The sequence below is a fragment of the Egretta garzetta genome, unplaced genomic scaffold (genome assembly GCF_000687185.1).
Source record: "Egretta garzetta isolate BGI_Z169 unplaced genomic scaffold, ASM68718v1 scaffold374, whole genome shotgun sequence".
NCBI lineage: Eukaryota > Metazoa > Chordata > Aves > Pelecaniformes > Ardeidae > Egretta > Egretta garzetta.
Window position 1 is genome coordinate 2,550,823 of NW_009259419.1, and position 19,936 is coordinate 2,570,758.

The 19,936-nt window shown below is 49.2% G+C and overlaps 1 protein-coding gene across 1 annotated transcript; it reads left to right on the forward strand.

The window, feature by feature from the left end:
* Positions 1-6,776: 6,776 nt before the first annotated feature.
* On the forward strand, positions 6,777-19,594 carry TNFAIP2 (TNF alpha induced protein 2). Its single transcript, XM_009636876.2, has 11 exons — positions 6,777-7,123; positions 9,102-9,729; positions 11,366-11,480; positions 12,756-12,881; positions 13,700-13,800; positions 13,890-13,988; positions 14,182-14,305; positions 15,341-15,463; positions 16,343-16,498; positions 17,642-17,763; positions 18,178-19,594. Exons 1-11 carry the CDS (start codon positions 6,784-6,786, stop codon positions 18,317-18,319), a joined length of 2,076 nt encoding a protein of 691 aa, XP_009635171.1. The 5' UTR covers positions 6,777-6,783; the 3' UTR covers positions 18,320-19,594.
* Positions 19,595-19,936: the final 342 nt, after the last annotated feature.

A 19,936-nucleotide genomic window follows, 5' to 3' on the forward strand; every position in this document is an offset into this window, starting at 1 on the left:
GGAAGGCGCTAAGGGGGGGGCACTGCCGGGCACAGCCACCTCCGCCCCTCCTGCTGACTGCCGGAGTAGGGAATAAATCGAACTGCTGCGAGAGGGACGGCAGCCCCAGACACGTCCCAGCGCCGGGGGGGCCGCCAGAATATGTCTGGCAACTGCACTGAGGCAGCTGGGTCCCATTTCTGTTCCTCATCCCCCAAATTGCAGGGCATGAACACAGGCTGCGAGCAGCGCCTCCTGTTACCCGCCCCCTCCCCAACCCCTTCCTCAAAATCAGGACGTAGGTCTTGGGCACCAAAGCATCCTAAACCCAGGTCAGGCACCGAGATCCAGATGCAGCGTGGCATTTCCCATCCCCTCCTCTTGGTCTCTGTTCAGAAGGAAGTGGTTTCTTCCCAAATCACAGGAAAATAATTGGGTTATTATGATTCACTCAGCCCAACCGCGCTGGAGAATCACCATTCCAGTGCCTGGATCCTGTACAGTCCCGGGTCGCCTCTGTACCCTGCAGCCTGCCGGGGTCACCGTGCTGAGCTGGCACGTTGCTGCACTGCCATGCTCGCCATTTTGTGACTATTTTTTTCCCAGTCAGGGAAGTCCCACTGCCCCTAGGACCTGCCTTTTCCCACAGCACTGAAGGGCCTGTTGAAATTCCCTCCTGTCCTTGGGCAGCCGCCCCATATCCACCGTGCCAGCTCCTCGGTCACAAATGGAAGGGTTCAATGTCAGGGTTGGGATCCTTGGTGTGTTTAAAGTAGGATTTCTTCTCGAGGTGGCTGCAAAGTAAGGAAGAGACTTTCTGTGACGGGAGCATATGGCTGATCTAGAAGCCATGGTCCCTTGCCATCACACCCAAGTTCAGAGCAGAAAACCTGAAGAAACACTGATTCTCCAAAGCATTCCACTGCTTGCTCCCGCCAGGGGAATTTGAGGCTTGCCAGTTCTGACAGAGCCAATCAAACAGGAGCAGAGAGCTTTGGAAAAACTCAGGTTTGGGTTTGCTTCAGTCACCCTCTCTGTAAAAAAAAAAAAGATCCTGGAAACCCAAAGAGTCTGAAAGTGCCAGCAGAGGCGAGCGCTCCAGGAGCTCTGGGTCTGGCTCCCAAGAAATTTGTGCATCTTCTCAGTCACTGTTAGCTCTAGCAGTGAACTTTGCAAAGTCCACGCCTGAATGCAGGATTTGGCTTTGGGAATAGTAATAGGAAAACAAAATCGTAGACAGCAGCAGCTGGTTCTTTCAGCGGCAGCAGTTTAAAATGATGCTTCCCAGATTTGAAGCGAGAAGAAAAAAGAGCATGTTACACTGCATCTTCTCTGCTTTTTCCCAGTAACAATATATATGTGTAAGTTTATCTTCTGTCTTGCTGTTTGAAGAATTCTCACTAACAACAGGAGACGCTGGTTTACAGGACCGTTTTCAGTTGTGCTTCAGTAATTTAGGGAAACTGAATTCTCATTTTAAAATGACTGAGGCTCTGTGTAGCTCTATCTATGCTCTTCCCCAGACAGGGGATAACATGGTTAAATGCCAGTTTAAAGCATGTCACACCAGGTGAGATGCCCTGGGCTCCTCTGCCTGGTCTGCCACTGCCCTTCCCCTAGGTGCCTTGGGTTCCATCACCCCCAGTCCCATGGGGGTGTCCGGCACTGCTAAGGCACATGGATCAAGTCCCCTGGGGAGGCTCTGCTCCTGCCTTGACTTCTTTACTGGAGACATAGGTTTTGTTTCCCCTCAGCTTTTGACCCCAGTAGGAGCCGAACTTGGCCACCATCAGGATGGTGCTGGACCACATGTGGTGTTGGGTACTCTATAGGGGTCCATGGGACAGGAGCATGGATTTGAGCAGCACAGTAAAATTTCAAGGAGGGGGTGTTGGTGACCCAGCTCATCTATGAACTGTAATTTCCTGGGCAGAGCCATGTGGGAGCCCCCAGCTTCATGATGTCTCCATTCAGTACCCAATCCAGCTAACAAAAATGGGTAGGAAAAAAACCCACCTCCTAGGAGGGCTTCCCAACTTGCAAAGACTGGGGCTGGCACATCCATAGACTCTTTGCTTTGGTTTATCAGCAGCTTATATAGGTGTCACCGCATAGGCTGAGGTACACTAAACTCAGACTGCTTTACTGCTTCAAAAGATCATGCCCACCCAGTGCAATTTTCTCGTGTGGCAGGGCTGACCCCACTTCCATGGGGAGTGGGGGTGGGGGGGGAGAAAAAGCTGATGTGAATGCAGAGAACAAACTTTGCTAAATAACTTTGCATTTCTGAGAGGCTGTGGGTAAGTGGGGGGTTTCCACTAAAACAAGACATAAATCCTTGTGACCTAGGATGTCAGCAGGCTGGAGAGGACTAGAAATCCAAACAAATGTTTGTTAATACTGGCAGCAGCTGAGGAAAAAGGACTCAAGGAAAAAATCAGCAAAAATTTCAGAGTAGGTGTAATTGGTAAATCTCCTCCCCTGGGCACTCTCTGGCACACCATGAGCCGCCCCTCGCGAATGAGCTCATTCCTAAGCGTGCGGCGTCAAGGCTGTTTCCTTTGAGGAGGAAAAAGAAAATGGGAAACCACCGTGCCCAGAGTCCAGGTTGTGTCCTTCTGTGTCGTGGCTCTGCTCCAGGTGTTTCCCTTTACCTTGCTGCCCACCCCAGAAAGGCTCCAGCCCAGGGGTACACGCTGTGCTCAGCACCATGCGGAGAGCTTGCTGGGTTCCCCTCCGGCCGCGCCGGCAGGCAACAGCACCGCTGCCGGAATGGTACAGGCCCTCCATATAGGGAGCGGAGGATGCGATGCGTGCTGTGCTGCTCTTCTGATTGCTGCTCTTCATGAGCTGAATATCCTATGTCAAAAATAATTTGAGCTGAAGACTCCCCCACCACAAACTGCAGTGCCACATAATAATAATGATGATGGTAACAGTAAATTAGTAATAATAATGAGTTGGGATCTGTGTCAAATCTTGACCTTAAATGATTACATTTCCCAAGACCTCAATTTGAGCTCCGTGCCTGGGAAATGACGAATCGAAGTGTTAACTGCTAAAATAATTCGGAGCCTGCTGGAGTTTTAACAGGCTTTGATTGCGATAATGATGATGAGCTCCGTGCCTGGGAAATGACAAATCGAAGTGTTAACTGCTAAAATAATTTGGAGCCTGCTGGAGTTTTAACAGGCTTTGATTGCTGAGCAGAGCACAGGCGTGTGGGAGCAGCCTGTGGCCACTCGAGCCAGAGCCGAGCTCCTGCGTGTCCCGTCTGCTGCAGCGGGCAGGAGTGGGTGCTGGGGGGGCACGGGGAGCAGCACCGGCGCAGGCATCTCCAGCCCGTGGCCTCCAGCTGATGCCCGTGCCACCTCCTTCTAGCCAAGTTCTTCTTGTAGAAAGTGAAGTGGGATTTTTTTTCTATACGAAAGTTTCTTGTAGGAAGGTTCTTATAGGCGTTTCTTACAGTAAGTGCTTGGCCATCTAATGATAAAGAGAAGAGGTGGAGGGGCAGGTTTTGATACCACTTTCCGTAAGCGGCTGAGGCTGCATTTCAAGGCAGAACTGGGAGCTGAGGTTCACTGGTGTTTCCTGATGTGGATACAAACATACACAGACCGGCAGTGGCCAACTGATAAACACTGGGCAAGCGTTCAAGCTGGCGAAATGTGAGCATGGTAGCGATGGCAGTGACAGCCTTACTCAGATGCTTAACTCCTTCGGTGTTCATTTGTTCAAGATGAAGGAGCACACCCTGACAGTTCTCATGCTGCTGATGTGCAGGCCCCGGGCGAAAACACTGGAGCTGATTTAACTTTCCTCTAGTTTGGCTGTGGGAGTTTTTTAGGCAGATGAGGGTGCAGGGACACGCTGCAGGCGATGGCTTGGTGTGCTCCGCAGAGGGACCTCAGGGGCTCGCCTGGGCTGCAGCCCCCAGCAACACGTGCCCAGCTACCTGCTTCCCTCCCGGCATCCCCAGCTCCTGCGCCGGCCCTTTCAGAGCGTTACCAGGACAAAGTCGTTAAAAACTAAGCTTTTAACCAGCTTAATTGTTCCCTCATGGACTCTTTGATGTGTGGTGTCATTTCAATGGTTTTCAAAGATGAATGACGTTCATCTTAGTATTAAAGAAGCAGCAAAACCATTTTGAAATCCACCTTTCTGATCATCATTCATCAAAACAAAAGACTCTGAAAGCCACCTTTGTTGAGAGACAAATAAAAAAAAAGAACAATAAATGCTTTGTTTGGACTAATAAGAGAGAGAGAAGGGACTCAATTGAGTCTGTACTTGAACAAACAGGAAGGAAAGGATTTGGCAGAATGAACCTAAACGGCATCATATTGGGAAATGCAGGCTAGGAAAACAACCCTACAAAAATTAGGCAAGTCCCAAACACTTACAGAGAATCCCTGTTACCATAGTGGGGTTTTTTGTAATGGAAAAGTAAGAAAAAGGAGCTCTTTTCCCCTGTTTTTAGGATTCTAATGAGGCATCCTGACTTGTGTAGCCAGAGTGAACTGTAGTGATTTTTCATCCCCCCCTCCCCAGTCAGCGTGCTAGGGGAAGAGGTAGGTGTGTAGCTCCAGCCCCCTTCACTTGCCCATGCCACCGGCCCTGAGCCCTGGGGCGCACGGGCTCTGCCTTCCCCGCAGCCAGCGCTGTCCCCCTCAGCCATAGTGGCACCTTAGGTTTAGCTTCCTACTTTGCCCCGGGTCACTGACCACCAGTTTGGCTGAGAGCCAGCCACATCGTGCACACCCATTACCCCTTTCTCTCCTTCTGGAATGAGTTTTCATCTTCGTTGTGTTCTAAAAGCAATAGCATTACTAATCCTGAGCATGGCCTGGCAGCCAAAGCGTGGAGAAGGAAGCTTTCAGCAATGCCAGGCTCTAACTGCTCTCTCACCACCCGGCTGCTGCCACCAGCTTGATGCTTCAAAGCTCTCCAAGCTGCCAGGAGCCAGCCGGAGGAATCACAATTAAAATGAAAAGCCACAGTCTGCCAACCGGATTGCCCAGAAATAATTACCACAGTTTGTATCAGCATGATACATATCAACAGTATAAACTTAACAAGGGTATTGGAAGATCACCACATTGTGGCCTTAGAACTGAAGCCAACTTCTTCCTTTATTTAAAGCCTAATTCCTCTGCCCTTACGCAGTACAAGTAAGCCAAAACTTGCCTGAGAGTTCTTTATACAGAAGTGCACTGGTTTCCCAGAAAGTCACTTAAAAAAGGGTTGTCAGAACAAGCATTGGGAACTATGAGTCTGTTTATTTATGACAGTTATATAATCATTATACAAATGAATATAATTGTGCAAACAAATCTATAGCAGTATATTAAATGATACATGTGCATAAATAATTCTAAATATAAATTCTAAAAAGGTGTTGTTACAATAACAAATTCCTATCGTTAATTATCTGTAGTGCAGGAGTGTTGGTGGTAGAGCGGGACTCTGGCAGGATAATGGCTGTTCAAACACGCCTAAACCACCCCGATCCTCGTGCCTTGTTCCTATTGCCCCCTCAGCCAGGCGAGGACCGCTCTAGACATGCAGCAGCCCTGGGCACTGGCACCAGTTTCATTTAGCAGCTGTGGGAAAAGTCCGGCCTGGTTAGTCCCTGCTTTCAGGAGCTTGCCCCCTCCACCGCCCCATTTCACCAGCGTTTCTGCACAAACCAGGGCTCGCGCTACAGCCCCACGTTTCAGCATAAACAGATGGCACAATAGTTGGTCCCGAGTATTTGAAAGCACCCAGCAGGTTACACCAAAGTTGCAACAAGCTGCGCTGAAGTTGCCTTCTCTTGGGATGCTGTAGTCACCCTTGGAACGTTTTGAAAATGAGATTACGTAGACTGTGAGTGGGTTTGAAGAGTCTGAATGCATCCCTGAGCTTGTGTCTGCCACTGGAGGGATGCGGGCAGCACATAGAGTGTTGAAGCCGTGCTTCTGACTGGAATTTTTGGGCCTAAAATGATAAGCCTCGTGATGCTCATATCAGGAGATACTGCTGGGCTTCCCATGCTCCCATCCTTTCAACCATGTTTTTCACATCCCTAGTGTTTCTGAACTCTCAGCCACCTTCTCTGGGAGTTCTCAATAAAGCGAAGAATTTTATTATTGACTTAACTGGGGACACAGTAAACCAGCGGGACTTTTGCTCAGCAAAGACTAATGCTCAGCTGGCTTGGTAGGCTCATCTCATTTTTGTGCTGTACTCCATGTGCAAGTAGCTACGTGGGTGCTGCCACAAACAGATCTGCACCCAGATGAGCAGAGATCAGCAAAAACAGGCCCTGAGGAAGGTGGGAATTTACCCCCATGCCATATAAAAGTATGAGAGTTTTGTGATTGCTTTGAATAAGCACAGGACGCTTGTTCCACCCACCCACATCATTCGTGTGCAGCATCCACACTCACGTCCATACTCCCACAGCGTCCCATGGGAGAGCCCTGCTCTCCTGTATCCAGACAAGCTCGAGGTGTCAAATCAGGCCATCTGAATCACCCTTAAAATCACTCATCGATTTTCTCTAAGAAGTTATTTATTACACCAGAGAACTGCTTCCATCCTCTCAGTTACCTGAGGTGATGTTGCTCAGGAGCTCTCCTGCAGAGCTGTGCTCATACCAGACGTGTGTAGTGCTCCCCACACCACCCACATAGCAACAACTCATTCCAGAATTATTATTTTTTAATGGGAATACACTGTGCCATATTGTGCCGTGGAAGTTTTTATGCAAACTGTTATAATCTGACCATTTCTTTCTGTAATTTACAGGCTAGAAGGAAAATGATGAAAATGTTACCTTTTTTCCAAAGTGGTCCTATTGGAATACGCAATGGATCAGAGGGTTGCATTGGTGCAAACAGGGAGCTTGAAAACGCTTCAACGTCAGTAGCTGAGCAAGTCCTTGTCCATCCTGAACCTTCTGGAGATGAGATCTGGTCCAGGGACCAGGAGAAGATGAGTGAAAGGCCAGAGGCAGCCTGTAGACCCTCACGTGCATCTTCCATCACGAGCAATGGGAGCTGCACCTCTGCTGGGGACAGCCCTGAAAAGGGGAAGAAAGGAATAAAGAACATCCTTACAAGTGCATTTAAGAAGATGAAAAAGACTAAGCCACCCAGTGGTAAGTGCTCCTCCGTCCTCCTTGCACCACCTCACAGGCCATAGTTATCTCTAGAGAGGATGCGCGAGGTGGAGGGTTGTCCCTGTGAGAAACAAGGGCACTAACAGAACAGAGTGACTTGGCCAAGGAGCCTAGGGAAACATGGACTGAGGGAGACATGACCTCAGGTCCTGGTCCTTTGGTATCAAGGGCACACTCCTTGAGGAACTGCCAGTTTGCAGGTTTTCTGTCCAAAACAAAACTTAACTTCTACCTCTCCTGGGGGCACAGAGATCTGTGGGTGGGTAAGAAACCAAGGCAAACCTCTGCTCTGTTCCTCCATGAAACCAGCACCCTGTGAAATCTCCTCTTACCCCAGGGACAGCAGGGAGCAACAGGCGTAGGTCTTTCTCAGGGCTGATGTATGAACACACAGCTCCTCCAGTCGCGGGCACTGTCCCTGCAGGGTGCTTAGAGAGGTAGAAAAATACCTGCTCAGAGAAACCCAGAATTGGAAAGTGCCCCTTGGCACTTCCAAAGCTCACCTGCCGCCTCAGGCGGCATATCTCATTACCTGGTTCATCAACATAGCAAGCTGTACCTTAATATAAGTTCATTTTTCAGTCCTACCTTCTTTACTGGGGGCTTTTCCAAAGTCTCACTGTTTTATTACAAATTATCTCATTTCCAGGCAAGCCTTTACCTGGCTAATTGGCTTCTCTTTCTCCATGTGTCAAATGTTTTGCCTATCTATCTGGTGGTTTTCCTTCTCGGCCCTGAATTTGCTCAACTACATGAACCAAGTCAACTGAAAACAGACCCTTCATGCCCTTGTTCTTACTGGTGCATGGCCCCATTCCCAATGTCTTTTTTTGAAATAAAACAACCAGAATTGCAGAAAATATTCCAGATGAGATACCACCGATGCCTAGTAGAATTTGTTACCATTTTCCTATCTCAGCTGGACATTCCTGACTGGATACATCCTGGGATCACGTTTGACATTTTCACCATCATCTCACAGTAATGATTTACTGATTCTCCAGGCATCTCCCTTCCTCCTCCATCTCAAGCTGATTCATATTCAGCTTGCAGCAGAAAATCCTATTTGTTGCTAAGTAACTTTTGTTCTATTGAATTTGTATCTTATACTTTGTGCTATTAAATTTCAGCCCATTTACTATTCAAGTTATCCCATTGTTACTGGATAATAGACCAAGCCCTTGGTTTCGATAATGTCTCTGAACCTTGTGTAATCAGCAAATGCCAATAGGCAACTCCCAGCTTTTGTGCCACGATCTCTAAGGAGAATATGAAAGAAGATGAATTTCATGAGTAATGTAGGCTTTCTCCACCCAGGGTTTTCCGTACAAACCTTACACACCTAACAAAACTTATTTGGGGATATTAACTCCTCCAGTTAACTAATAATTTCCTGGTTTGTACCATATCGAGTAACCTGCTGTAGTTCAGATAAGATAGTTCAATTGTATTTATCTTGCCCGCTAAACGTGTCCTCCAAAAAAATTTCACAGGTCAGATTGTGCCAACCTATTTCTGGAAAACCCATGTGGTATTTCCTCTAGCACATCTTATTTAGCTGCATCTTTCAGTCTACATCTTTTTCTAAAGCCGTGCTTCTTATTTGAGGTCATATTAATGGGAAGGGGGGTGGTTAACAAACAAGCAAACAAACAAAAAAATAAATAAATCTCCACAAATCTAGATTTTGGAAAAATGATGGGTAGCTCATGAATATCTGTCCATATGAAACACTGGTGCTAGGTATTCAAATTTCCATTGCCCCAGTTAGAGGTAGGCTAGAAATAATCTGAACTTTAATAAACAGAAAGATTTTCTATATGGTGAAGGAGCCTAAGATCTAACATTATAGAAATACAATTTTTTTAAAAAAAGTATTCCAGAGCCATCATTTTATATAAAACAGAATTCTAAATCTTCATTATTGGGTAAAGAAAGGCTGATCTTTTTTCACCAGTCAAACAGGTCATGGATCTCCTTGAAGAGCAAAAGCTTTGCGACGCCGCTCAGCATCTGATTGTCCTGGAGAAGAGCCTCTCTAGCAAAAGTGAGGAGGGGCTGAACACCAGCCAGCAAGATGTCGAGTCCCTCCACGAAGTTCTGAAGCACAAAGTCTTCAGTGTCTTGAAAGACTCCCTACTGCTAGCGAAAACAAACCCAGAACTGCTGCAGCAGGCAATAGAGGCACTGAAAGAGCAGGAGAAAGAAGATCAGAACTACGCGTCAGAGAATCCACCTGACCAAAACATGCAATTTAGGCCTAGAAAATGGAAAGAGCTTTGGATGGCTACAGTAAAGGAGTCAGTAGAGACTCGAATGAAAGACACGAGCCGTACTCCTAGAACTGAGAACCTCTCTACAGTTGGCCAGAACCTCCTGCACATGGGGAAGACAATGAAAGAAGATTTGACAGTAGTTGTTAGGTACATTAAACAGCTTTACCCTCCTGAGTTTAATGTGTTCGGCACATATGCAGAACTCTACCACAATTATTTTGCCTCCCAGGCAAAGAAAAATGCTGAGTCTCATCTGGAAGACAAGGATGTTTACCTTCTCCTCTCATGGGTGCACAACATTTATCCAAAGTAAGTGAGGCTTTTACACATGTTTATCCCTGGTGATCAACGCGGGTTCACGGGCTGCAAACCGGACATTTACTTGATTTATGGATCGGTATCGCTGCAATGCAGTCTGGTGCCTGGCTAGGCTGTAGGGTCACTGGCGGCATGCTGATGTATACCAGCTGGCCAGGACAGACAGAAGGGACATGCTCAGGGTCTGTAAACTAAGAGCTCACCCCACCAGTCAGGCTTCTGGGCAACGGACATGCACACAGAGGTTTGGGGGGTTTGGGTCTTCACTTGTGGGGTAAATTGGGCAGGCTTATTGCCCTGATCTCTATTGCAGTTGCAGACCTGAACTCATAATTGGAAAATTTGGAAATTTCAGCGAGGGCAGCCAATAAATAGAACAATCTGAGATGCAATTATCCTGGGCATGGAGGATGTTGCTTAGGCATTACCCACAGTCTGTGCTCTCCTCCAGGTTAGGAACCCAAAGGGTGCGCCCTTATGAGAGGACATCATCAGCCAAGGGTCGCCCTTCATCCTTGCAAGCCCTATATGTTATATAACTGAAAATATTACTTGTTGTGGTGTATAGTACTGCATGGAGAATCAAGGGCTCTCACTTCTTAGGTGAAAAGCAGTAATACACCAGCAGTGTTTCTTCTGCTGTTCTAAAGCCATTCAACCTTCACCTCCACTTTTTCCTTCTTGTCTTTCACGGATGGAGTATAATGAGTCAGTGTTGATGCTGGAAGTTTTCCAGAGCCAGCACTGTGCTCTAGGTCAGGATATTCAGCCCTGAACCAGCGTGTGTTTGGAAATCAGTAGCTGAGAGGAGCCAGGGCTCAGCCAGAGCAGCGCAGCCCAGCGCTGGGGACGGTGTTGGACAGGGCAGCGGCTGCTTTGCGGGGTATTCCCAGAGGCCAGGTCTGGGTGTCTGCTCAGGGACCACCTCTCTCCATGGCCAGCAGTGAAGGGAGCAGTGAGGAGGAGGAGGGTTGCACAACAGCCTGGCCCCAGCTTCCAGCACCGTATCAGAAGCAGCCCGTGTGCGGGAAGCACGGCGGGGTACCCCTGGGGACTTGGGTCACGCGCAAACGTGGGAATCGGGCCATGCTCAGGGTTATTCTCTGCAGCTCCAGAGGGAGAGGCTGCTTCCAAATCAGCCCTCCCACGAGTGCTGGCCTGAGCCCCCCACTGCTGGCAGGGCCCCTCCCTCAAAGCTGCTCAGCCTGGCTCAGCCAGCATGTGGTGGGGACATGACAGCGGGGTATGAAGCTGCCCGCTCTGTTCCCAACTAGCCACGAAATGCCAGATTTTTATCTGATCACTTCTCTATATTGATGGGGAGAGGCTGTGTCCTGGGATGAGTCCTTGCTGCTGCTCTCAGTCCCCCATACCCAGCGCAGTGGCCGATGCTCAGGAGCCCAGCCGAACACGACTCCCTTCCCCGGGGTTGCTCAGGGTCCCGCCCTCACAGGTCCCACCCCTGGCACAGGTTCAGCTCCTTCAAGTCCTGCCTGGACTAAGGACAATGTACATTTCCATCTGTTTTTTCACTGATATCCTCAAAAAGTGTTAGTGATTTGCATCAACAGCTGTCTTGAATTACACTGCCCTTGGAAAATGTGATTGTTTGGCTTTTTCATTCCAGAGACATGAGAAAAGATCACGTTTTAGCAGAGGAGTTGGAAAAAGTTAAGCTTGGAAGCCTTTTGCCATCAAGTCTGAGCAAAGAGCTTGAAAAGAAATACCTTGACAGTGAAGAGGTGAGAATCCGTTCAGTCCCTCCTCTTCCCTTTACTGCTCCCATATGACTCCTCGGAGGAGCTCTGACTTGTCCTGCATGCACGCTTCTCGCCTGCGAGTCACGCACCCTTCCAGAGAGAAGCAAAAGCAAGAATGCTTTTGTTTCTTTTGGGGGGATAGGTCAGCTTTCTGCTAGATGGGACTTGCAGAGCAAGCTCCTGCTCAGCTCAGCCTTCTACCCTGGGAGCCATCAGAAAAGAACTGCTCTGTTCTTGCAAACCTGGTGGTAGGAAGGTTGGAAAAAAAAACCAACAAAACCAAATCTTTATGGGTAACTTTCCAGTTTTCTGCTAAGTCTCCAGAGGGATTTATGCTCCCTCTCGCAGATAATGGATTCAGAATTACTTCTGGTCTCTGGAGTGGTGCCAGACCTTGAGTGAGCACAAAGCACGCATGTCTGGTCTTGAAAAATCTGTCTCTTTGATGGAGAATTGCGGTCTGCAGAAAATAACAGTTGCTCTGGTATTTGGATCACTCTTGCCTTAATGGAAACAAGAAGCAACTTTTACAGTACTCTCATAGCTGACTGTTTCTGGCATTTTGGGCTTGGAATTCCTGGAAAATGAGAAGACAAGTTCCAGGTTTAGCTGTAGCCCGTGATGGTTTGCAGATGGGAGAGGCGGGTGTGAGGGCTGCAAAGCACACGAACCAGGCGCTTGGTGATCAGCGATAGATGCCAGCCACTGCACGGACCGTTTCCACAGCCTTGCTGCGCAGTCTGCACGCAAGAGGGGTCGGAGCAGAGAAAACCTGGGAACACTTTGTTTCACTCCCCGATGCTCATAAGACGTCAGAAGCGCTGATGAAAAAGGATTGCAAAACCAGGCCCAGAGGGCAGCGCTGCGTGTAACACCCAGGCAATGCGTGGCTGGGGGAATTTGGGCTCTGGCATGCGTAACTGCCTGCCACCCTCCTGCCCACCGCTCCCCTCCCTGCCCTCGAGGTCACCACTGACACGGGGGGGGCGGCAGACAGGGATGTGCATCTTGATCTTCATTCCTACCCTGTAATATTCAACTCGCTATTGCGTAGGTGGATATCGGGAGGGGGTTGTCCTTGCTGCCGTGAAGCTGCGGATGAGGCATCTCCTAACGAGGGGCCTCTATTTCTCAGCCTGGGCCGAGGAAAAAGTCTGCTCAGCCAGAGAAATGGTGGGTGGGCGAGTAAAACCCGCGTAAGGCAGGAACTGCTACCTCCACTTTGTGGTAAATGCTGTTGTTCTTCCTTCCCAAAAGGCTACTATCAAAAATTCACTGAGCAAATGTTTAGATAAAGAAATCCAAAGATGGAAAGAAGATGAAGAACCAGAGAAACTAAACGGACATTTCCAGAGTGAGCTACTGGCAATATTTGTTATCCAGGTAATACAGATGTATATTAAAAATAAACAATTGCATCCTGCCTGTATTTAGGGCATGAGACTAACTGTAGTCAATTCAGGAAAGCGAAAGGCCGAGTCGCCTGTGTAGGGTGGTAGTAGAGGTGGGTGGTACCGGGGGGCCCCCACCCCTGGCCTGGCACGGTCCTGGTCTAGCATGTGATGGAGACAAACTCCTCTATAAGCAAAAGGAGCAGGAAAGCTGCCTTCCTTTCTCCCTGTGTGGTCTCTTCTGCACCCCCAGCCGAAGCCAGGCCATTAGGTGCTGGATAACGTAGGGGCAGAGAGACAAGAGGCAGGTTTAGCCCAGCGAGGGAGCGGCACGGCACTGTTGCCCTGCCTGCTCCGGGGGGGACTGTCACCCTGTCACCGGCAGAGCCGCTCCGAGCGCGCACGCCCTTTCCCCATGCCCAACACTCTCCCTCCTCTGGCTGCAGGGGATTAGTAGAGTTTATTTTTAAAAAATAAACCTTTCATATATTGAGGTTGTCATGCTTAAACGTTTTTAATGTAATCATATGACATTCAGCAAAAAAACAAGTGTCACTTTCCCCACTTTCTCAGCTATTTTGTAGACTTTCTTTAATGTTTCTTTCTTCTTCACCTCTCCCCATTTGAAAATTGGCTTGAACCCACCAAATAAGTACAGCTGCTCTGCACAGTCCCTGGCGCAGTGGTGGGGAGACGAGCTGGGCGCAGGCACCGCAGTTAAGGATCTATAGCCTTTTTAACCAGCGAACCTGGCCTTTTTGGAACAGACGGCATTTAAAACTGATCTTGTGGTTTTGTTTGTTTCGTTAGAGTGTGTACAGTGGCCAGAAGCGAGCCAAGGAGATCAGCGTGGCAGTGGGCGAGGAGCTGTCGCATCGCCTGTCGAAGGAGCTGCCTGCCTTCCTGAAAAGGTGCGGTAGGGCCGCGTCGGGCAGCGGGGCTGGCAGGGCTGCCCGGGGCTCCCACTCATCCGCCTCTCCTCTTCCCATCTCCCCTGCAGCTACAAGGATGCTTTTGAAGACTTTAAGGAGAAAAGCAAGAAGCACAGATACTACAAGCCTATACTGATTGCAAATATTAACAACTGCTGGAATTTTAGGTAAGGGTCAAAAAGAAAAGGCTTTGCTCCTTCCTCTGCAGGCAACGGATAGTAGTGTGATAGAGGGGAGCTGCTCCAGACTGGGCAGAGGAAGGTCCGCCTGCCCGCAGAGGAAGGTTTGGAGACCTGAATTTCTCTCAGTCTCTCTTGCTTGAGGACAGATTATTCTGACCTTGCTGATGATTCCTTGCAGAGACTACGCAGAGAAAAACATGGCAGAAATGGATGATGATAAAGCCGCTATCCTCAGCACTCTCGGTGACATTGAAAACAGCGGCTTCGAGGTGCTGCTCCAGCAGCTCTTTGCCCAGCTGAAGGTACCGTATCCGCGCCCTCCTGCCCCATGGCCCGGCCTGTGCCGGTGCCAGGCATGTTCCCCTGCCCTGCTATCAGTTGCCCAAATCTCTGGTTCAAATGCAACAAAGTTCAGAAGGGCCGTGGGACAGGTCACCCCTCAGCATCAGTCAGCAAACTCTGAACTGCTTCTCCTTGAGCTGGTCCTCAAGCCTGCAGGTGAAACGGATGCAGCTACATAGGCGTGACCGTGCGGATGGGCAGAAAACGTGCCCGTCGCATCTCAGATAACTGCTGCAGGAGGGAGAGTCTCAACCTGCAAGTGTTTACACTCCAAACTGTAGGAAGCAATCACAGATGACATGAACGGCAATTACGCAGCTTTTGGCTTCTTCATAAAGGTGGCCTGAAAGACACTTTTGGTTTCTTTCTTTTTTTTCTTTTTTTCTTTTTTTTTTTTTTTTTATATATATAACACAAGCTTTTTAAGTTGAGCAACTGTGGTGGAGGGGAAGGCGTAGGAGTCAGGAACATTCAGCCACAATCTCTTCTGCTTTCTCTGTAGGGACTTTTGGAAGGCATCTGGCAGAGCAGGGGTGCTTTTTTTATTTGAAGATTTATTTACTGTGGCCAGGAAAAATTGTGAATGAAAACGGCTCATAATGGTTCATTTTTTTCCCCCTGGTGGTTCCATAATTCTCTAATCATAAAATCATAGAATCATAGAATGTTTTGGGTTGGAAGGGACCCCTAGAGGTCATCTAGTCCAACCCATCAGACATGATGGTGTGGGCAAGACATTAAAAATGTGGAAATAAAAAAAGCATCTCCAGTATGGGCCTTTCTCCTCAGTTGTCTTCATCCTGAGGAACCAAGAAGGGGGCACAAATCCAAACCAGACCCCTCTTCCCCTGCCCCCGTTTGCATTGTTGCACATCCCTGCACAGGACCGCACGCCACATTGTCACTATGTATGACACTGTACATATAGAAATGCTAAATATACATGTGCATAGAATTTCTTTTCAGGGAACTAAGCGGATTTTCCTTTGTTTCAGCCAATTTATAAGAAGTTTACAGAAAATAAGTGGGACTCCAGCAATGAAATTATGAACGAGATCATTAAAACCACCAGCAAACATATTTCGGATTTCCGGACCCTAAAGGACCCTTTCTACCATGTAAGTCCAAGGGAAATATTGAAGGGATTCTGGGATGCCAAGGCTGCATTTTCATCTCTGATCCTCTGCAACTAGACTGGCCTTGACCCGCGTTAAGCTGGTGAGCTGGCCCGGCATCGGAGAGCCCTCTCAGGCAGGGTTCCCGTCTGTTTACCTAGATTAGCCATATAAACCTTACTCTTCTCCAGCAGAAGCAGGCTGCTGTAGCTCTGATGCAGTGTTTGCAGAGAAAACCACCCTTGCTGTAGAGAAAGTGCTCTAGGGATCACCCAAAATACGGCTTTATTTATGTATGGGTTTGGTTTAGCAACCTTGAAACATGGATGCAATTGCACGGTTCTGTCTCATGGCTCCTAAGGGCCAGAGGAGATGGATGCAACTGGGACAAATCCCAGATAACTCAGCCACAGCCACGTTTTCAGTGGTGCTGGAATATATATGAAACATCACCATATAAAAAAATCTTTGATTTCCTGCCTTTGTCTTTTTAGCAGCCAAAGTAAAATTATGATGTTTTGTGTATCAGAGAGAGGAACAGGAGGAGCAGCATGAATTCCTGTTTCTCTGGAGTACTGCTACTTCTTCCCTAACATGTTAGATCTTGTCTATGCCTTCAACTCTTCCCAGAAGGAAACAACTTTTGGAAATTCCCACACTTAATTAGTTTGAGTACAAAGAAATTCTCGGCATCTAGGATATCACGTAACCAGTCGTGGGGAGGTTGGCAACCAGCACTGTTCCTCACATCTGATCCGCAGCAGGCATTTGGTGGGGCATGTTTTACAACACCCAAGACATTTTTGTCCTCCATCTACACACATGGTTTGCTTTGTCCCCAAGCAAAAGATAGATGGATCATCCCCCTCTCCTTCCCAACAGGCTATCGTCGACAAGGTCCATGCCCGCTTGGTTAAAGAGTACATCGTGAGGCTGCTGAAGAGGAAAGTCAGCCTGAAAACTCCAGCACAGCAGCAAAACCTGGCCCAGCACATCTCCAAGAATGCTGCTGACCTGGAAGCCTTCTGCACCAGCAATGTACGTGAATGCTCGCTGTGTCCACACCAGCACAAGGCACAGGGACACTGCAAAACAGGAAATTAAATTTTCTGGGACCTCCCAGAAAATCCAACTCAGCTTACTTTTCCTGGAGGGAGGGACGTTAGGCAGAAAGAGGTCTCCAAGTGCCAGCGGGCAGGAAGGCTCCCCTGACACCAGCCTGCCCTTGCCCAGATGGAGAGCGATGATTTCCTCCTCCTTTGTCCCCCACACAGTGGTTTCCTTTTGAAGATTTATATGAATAGGGTCAGAAGATTTAGCTAAACACAGCAGTTCTCTGATTTCGGCACAACTTACATGGAGTCTGGGTTTCACCTCTTCCCTCTCCCGCTTGATTTCCCTCACGCTGCTGCTTTTAGGTCAGGCAGGGGCTGGAACGAGCAGTGGGGTCTCTGGTACACAAGGGTTTCCCCCACCAGAGACCCTTGCTTTTTCTGCATGGCTGAAACACCCTGCTCTGTCCTCTGAGATCACCTCCCTCCTTTCACACCTCTAAATTTGCTTGCAAAAAAGCGAAGTCAAGCCCTTGTCCTCCACCACCCCATGCCCGTTTGACAGGAGAAGGAACAAGCCTGAGCATGACTCGGTGTGGGCAGGAGGTCAGGCAGCCATCGCCTTGGGATGTCCAGTGGACAGAAAACAGATCCAGCTTTTACCTGAGTGAGCATGGAAGGGATTTTGGCAATGCCTGGAGGTGCTAAAGGCAGAGTTGTGTGTGGAGCTGGGAGAGAGCAGCACCTGCCAGGGTATTACCTTGCCCACCAGACCTTGTACACACACCAGGGGGCACAGAAACCCAAGGAAAGGAAAATGGGATGGGAGGGAAGGACAGAGAGAATCTGTAAAGGCAGGTGCGGAAACCTTAAGGGGAAACCCTACACCACTTAAAAACCATCACAAAACTAATCCAATTTCTCCAAGGCTGGCCCAGGCAGAACCTGGGCTAGAAATATCACTGAAAACAATGAGGCACCTAGAATCACTGCTGTGGCCTTCCCCCTCCCCAGGAAACAGCCTTGGGAGCTGGCTTGGTGGCACCCCTGGTGAAATACAGCTCCTGGGCTGGGCGGAGGGTTGAACGCCCCTCCTCGATGCCTTGCTGACCGCTTTCTCTCCTGGCAGGGGTCTCAAGCCACGTGGCTGAATTCAGCGCTCCCCAAACTGGCGGAAATAATCCGACTTCAGGATTTAGGTGCTATTAAGATTGAAGTTGCAACGCTCGCCACGACATACCCAGATATCCGGTAAGAGGCACTGAAGCAGATCCACAAATACTCATATGGAGTTTTAATTGAGCCAGGAAACAGTCAAATACGAGGATAGGTGAGGTTCACACAACCTGAGTCTGTACTAACAGGAGGGGGCTGCCTGCCAGGCTGGGGCAATCCCAGTGCCATCAGGCAACAAAATAACTATTAAAAAAGGCCTATTTTTATATTCCAAATTCTGATCTGATTTTCTCCTTTGCTTTGGAGATTCCCTGTTCTGCAAACCTCGCAGGGCAGTGCTGGGTCCCGTGTAGGACTGCCAGATCCCTAGCTGGCATCCACCAGGGACCTCAGCACCCACTGCGGGGTGGGGGCCGCATCATGGCACCAGGGACCCGGCACACGGAGACCTGCGGGAGGAGATAACACCTGCCCATTTCTCTTCCACAGCAAAAGGCACCTGGAAGCGTTCCTGTACATCAAAGCCAATTTGTCACGTGGCGAACTCAAAAGCATCCTGGGCTACTTGGCAGACAGCACAGCATCCACGCCTCCTGGGGCCCCGCTCTTCTCCAACATAAACGTGTCCTAAGCCAAGGCACCCCTTGGCACCCCTTTATGCCAGACTGTGGGCTAAGCCGGGGTAGAGACCATCCCCTGGAGCCATGCACAGTGCACACTGCCACCTTCTCCTACAGAAAGTACTTTGTCCTAATCTGGTGCTCGGCATCTCTGTGGGAATCACTGCCCTCCGTCCACAGCCGGGAAAAGGGGGCAGCCGTGGGAGGAGCAGCACTTGCAAGGACCAGGGCTGCTCCTCGCAGCAGTCACAGACTCCCTGCAAAGTCTCCTTGGCGCCACCACATTCTCTGCCTGGATGCTGCCCTGGGTGCTCTGACCTCTGTCTACCTCACAGGCTGCCGTGGAGGCCACGTTGCTGACTCCCCAGCTAGCCCGGACTGAGCAGGCACCTCCTGTGTAGCTTTCTGTCTTCTGTGGGAATGGAGGGAAACAAAAACTGAAGCCAAAATTTAGAGATGTTGGAAAAGTCCCATGTGAGCATGCTTGCACCCTATCTGCCTTCCACTGAGCCGTGCAGGGGCGGCTGCGTTAGGCTGATGGGAGAGGCACCGAGCTGTTGCTCAGCCATGCCGGGACTCCGGCTGTCCCCCTGCGCTGCAGCACCCCCGGATCTGGGGCTTGGAGCGGCCCCGGCTGCACGCTCTGCTCCGTGCAGCAGCATTGCCCAGGGGCTTCGGGGATTCCAAACCAGCCCCAGAGACCCTCAGCTGGCCCCACAGCAGCGGTCCAGCTGGGGAAGCATGTGCTTCCTTCACCTCCGTGAGGTGGGAGCCCCTGGCACCCCCGGCAGCCTCCAGCCCCCCTGCAGTGAGCCCATCCAGCGCATCTGCCCTGGAGTGGCACCCTGCTAACAGGGGGTTAGGAGCAAACCGCCTATTGCAGTGGATAGCGTGGGCTAAGCACCCACTGCTGAAGCACTTTGGATATTACTTAAGCCTGCCTTATCAAGGAAAGGACTTTTCCAGACCCCATTAACATCATAGGCTTTAAATGGGTGGTGGAACTGGTCTCAAATGCCATTATAATGTATCGAGCATCCTGTATGCATCACCATTTCCTCAATCTCTCTTTCCCCTCTTGCTGTGAGGTAGATACAGTGTGAAAACACAAATAAGTCTGTTGTGAAACTATGTTTTGTTTTTACATACCGGTTTTTTGGGAAGTGAATCACTTGCCAGAATGACAATGTGTTTAGTTTAAGACCTTTACCTTCTGTTTTCCTCTGTTTCAACTTTTGTGTCCATCTGTAGAAAGTCAGTCCAGAAGGAAGACGCATAATGACTGTGCAAACCCTGTAATATATTTATATGCATATGCAGTACACCATTGGTGTATTTTTGCACCCAATTTTATTTTTTCTCAGTTAGAGATATTCACTTGCAATGTTTATATTTAAACAGTATTCAAATATGCTAGAAAAGTGACTCATTTATTCCATCTCTTGCTGTTGTTTGCTGTGTTGCCACATGTAGTCCTATGTACGCCTTCAAAGGGACAATTCTTCCCCTACTCCCAGCCTGCTCCGGTGAATGCCACCCACCAGTTCCAGGTAGGCGGGGTGGTGCTGGACTACGGACAAGCTGGAAAAGCAGAGGCACACTCTGTTTGTGCTGGGTATGGGTCCCAT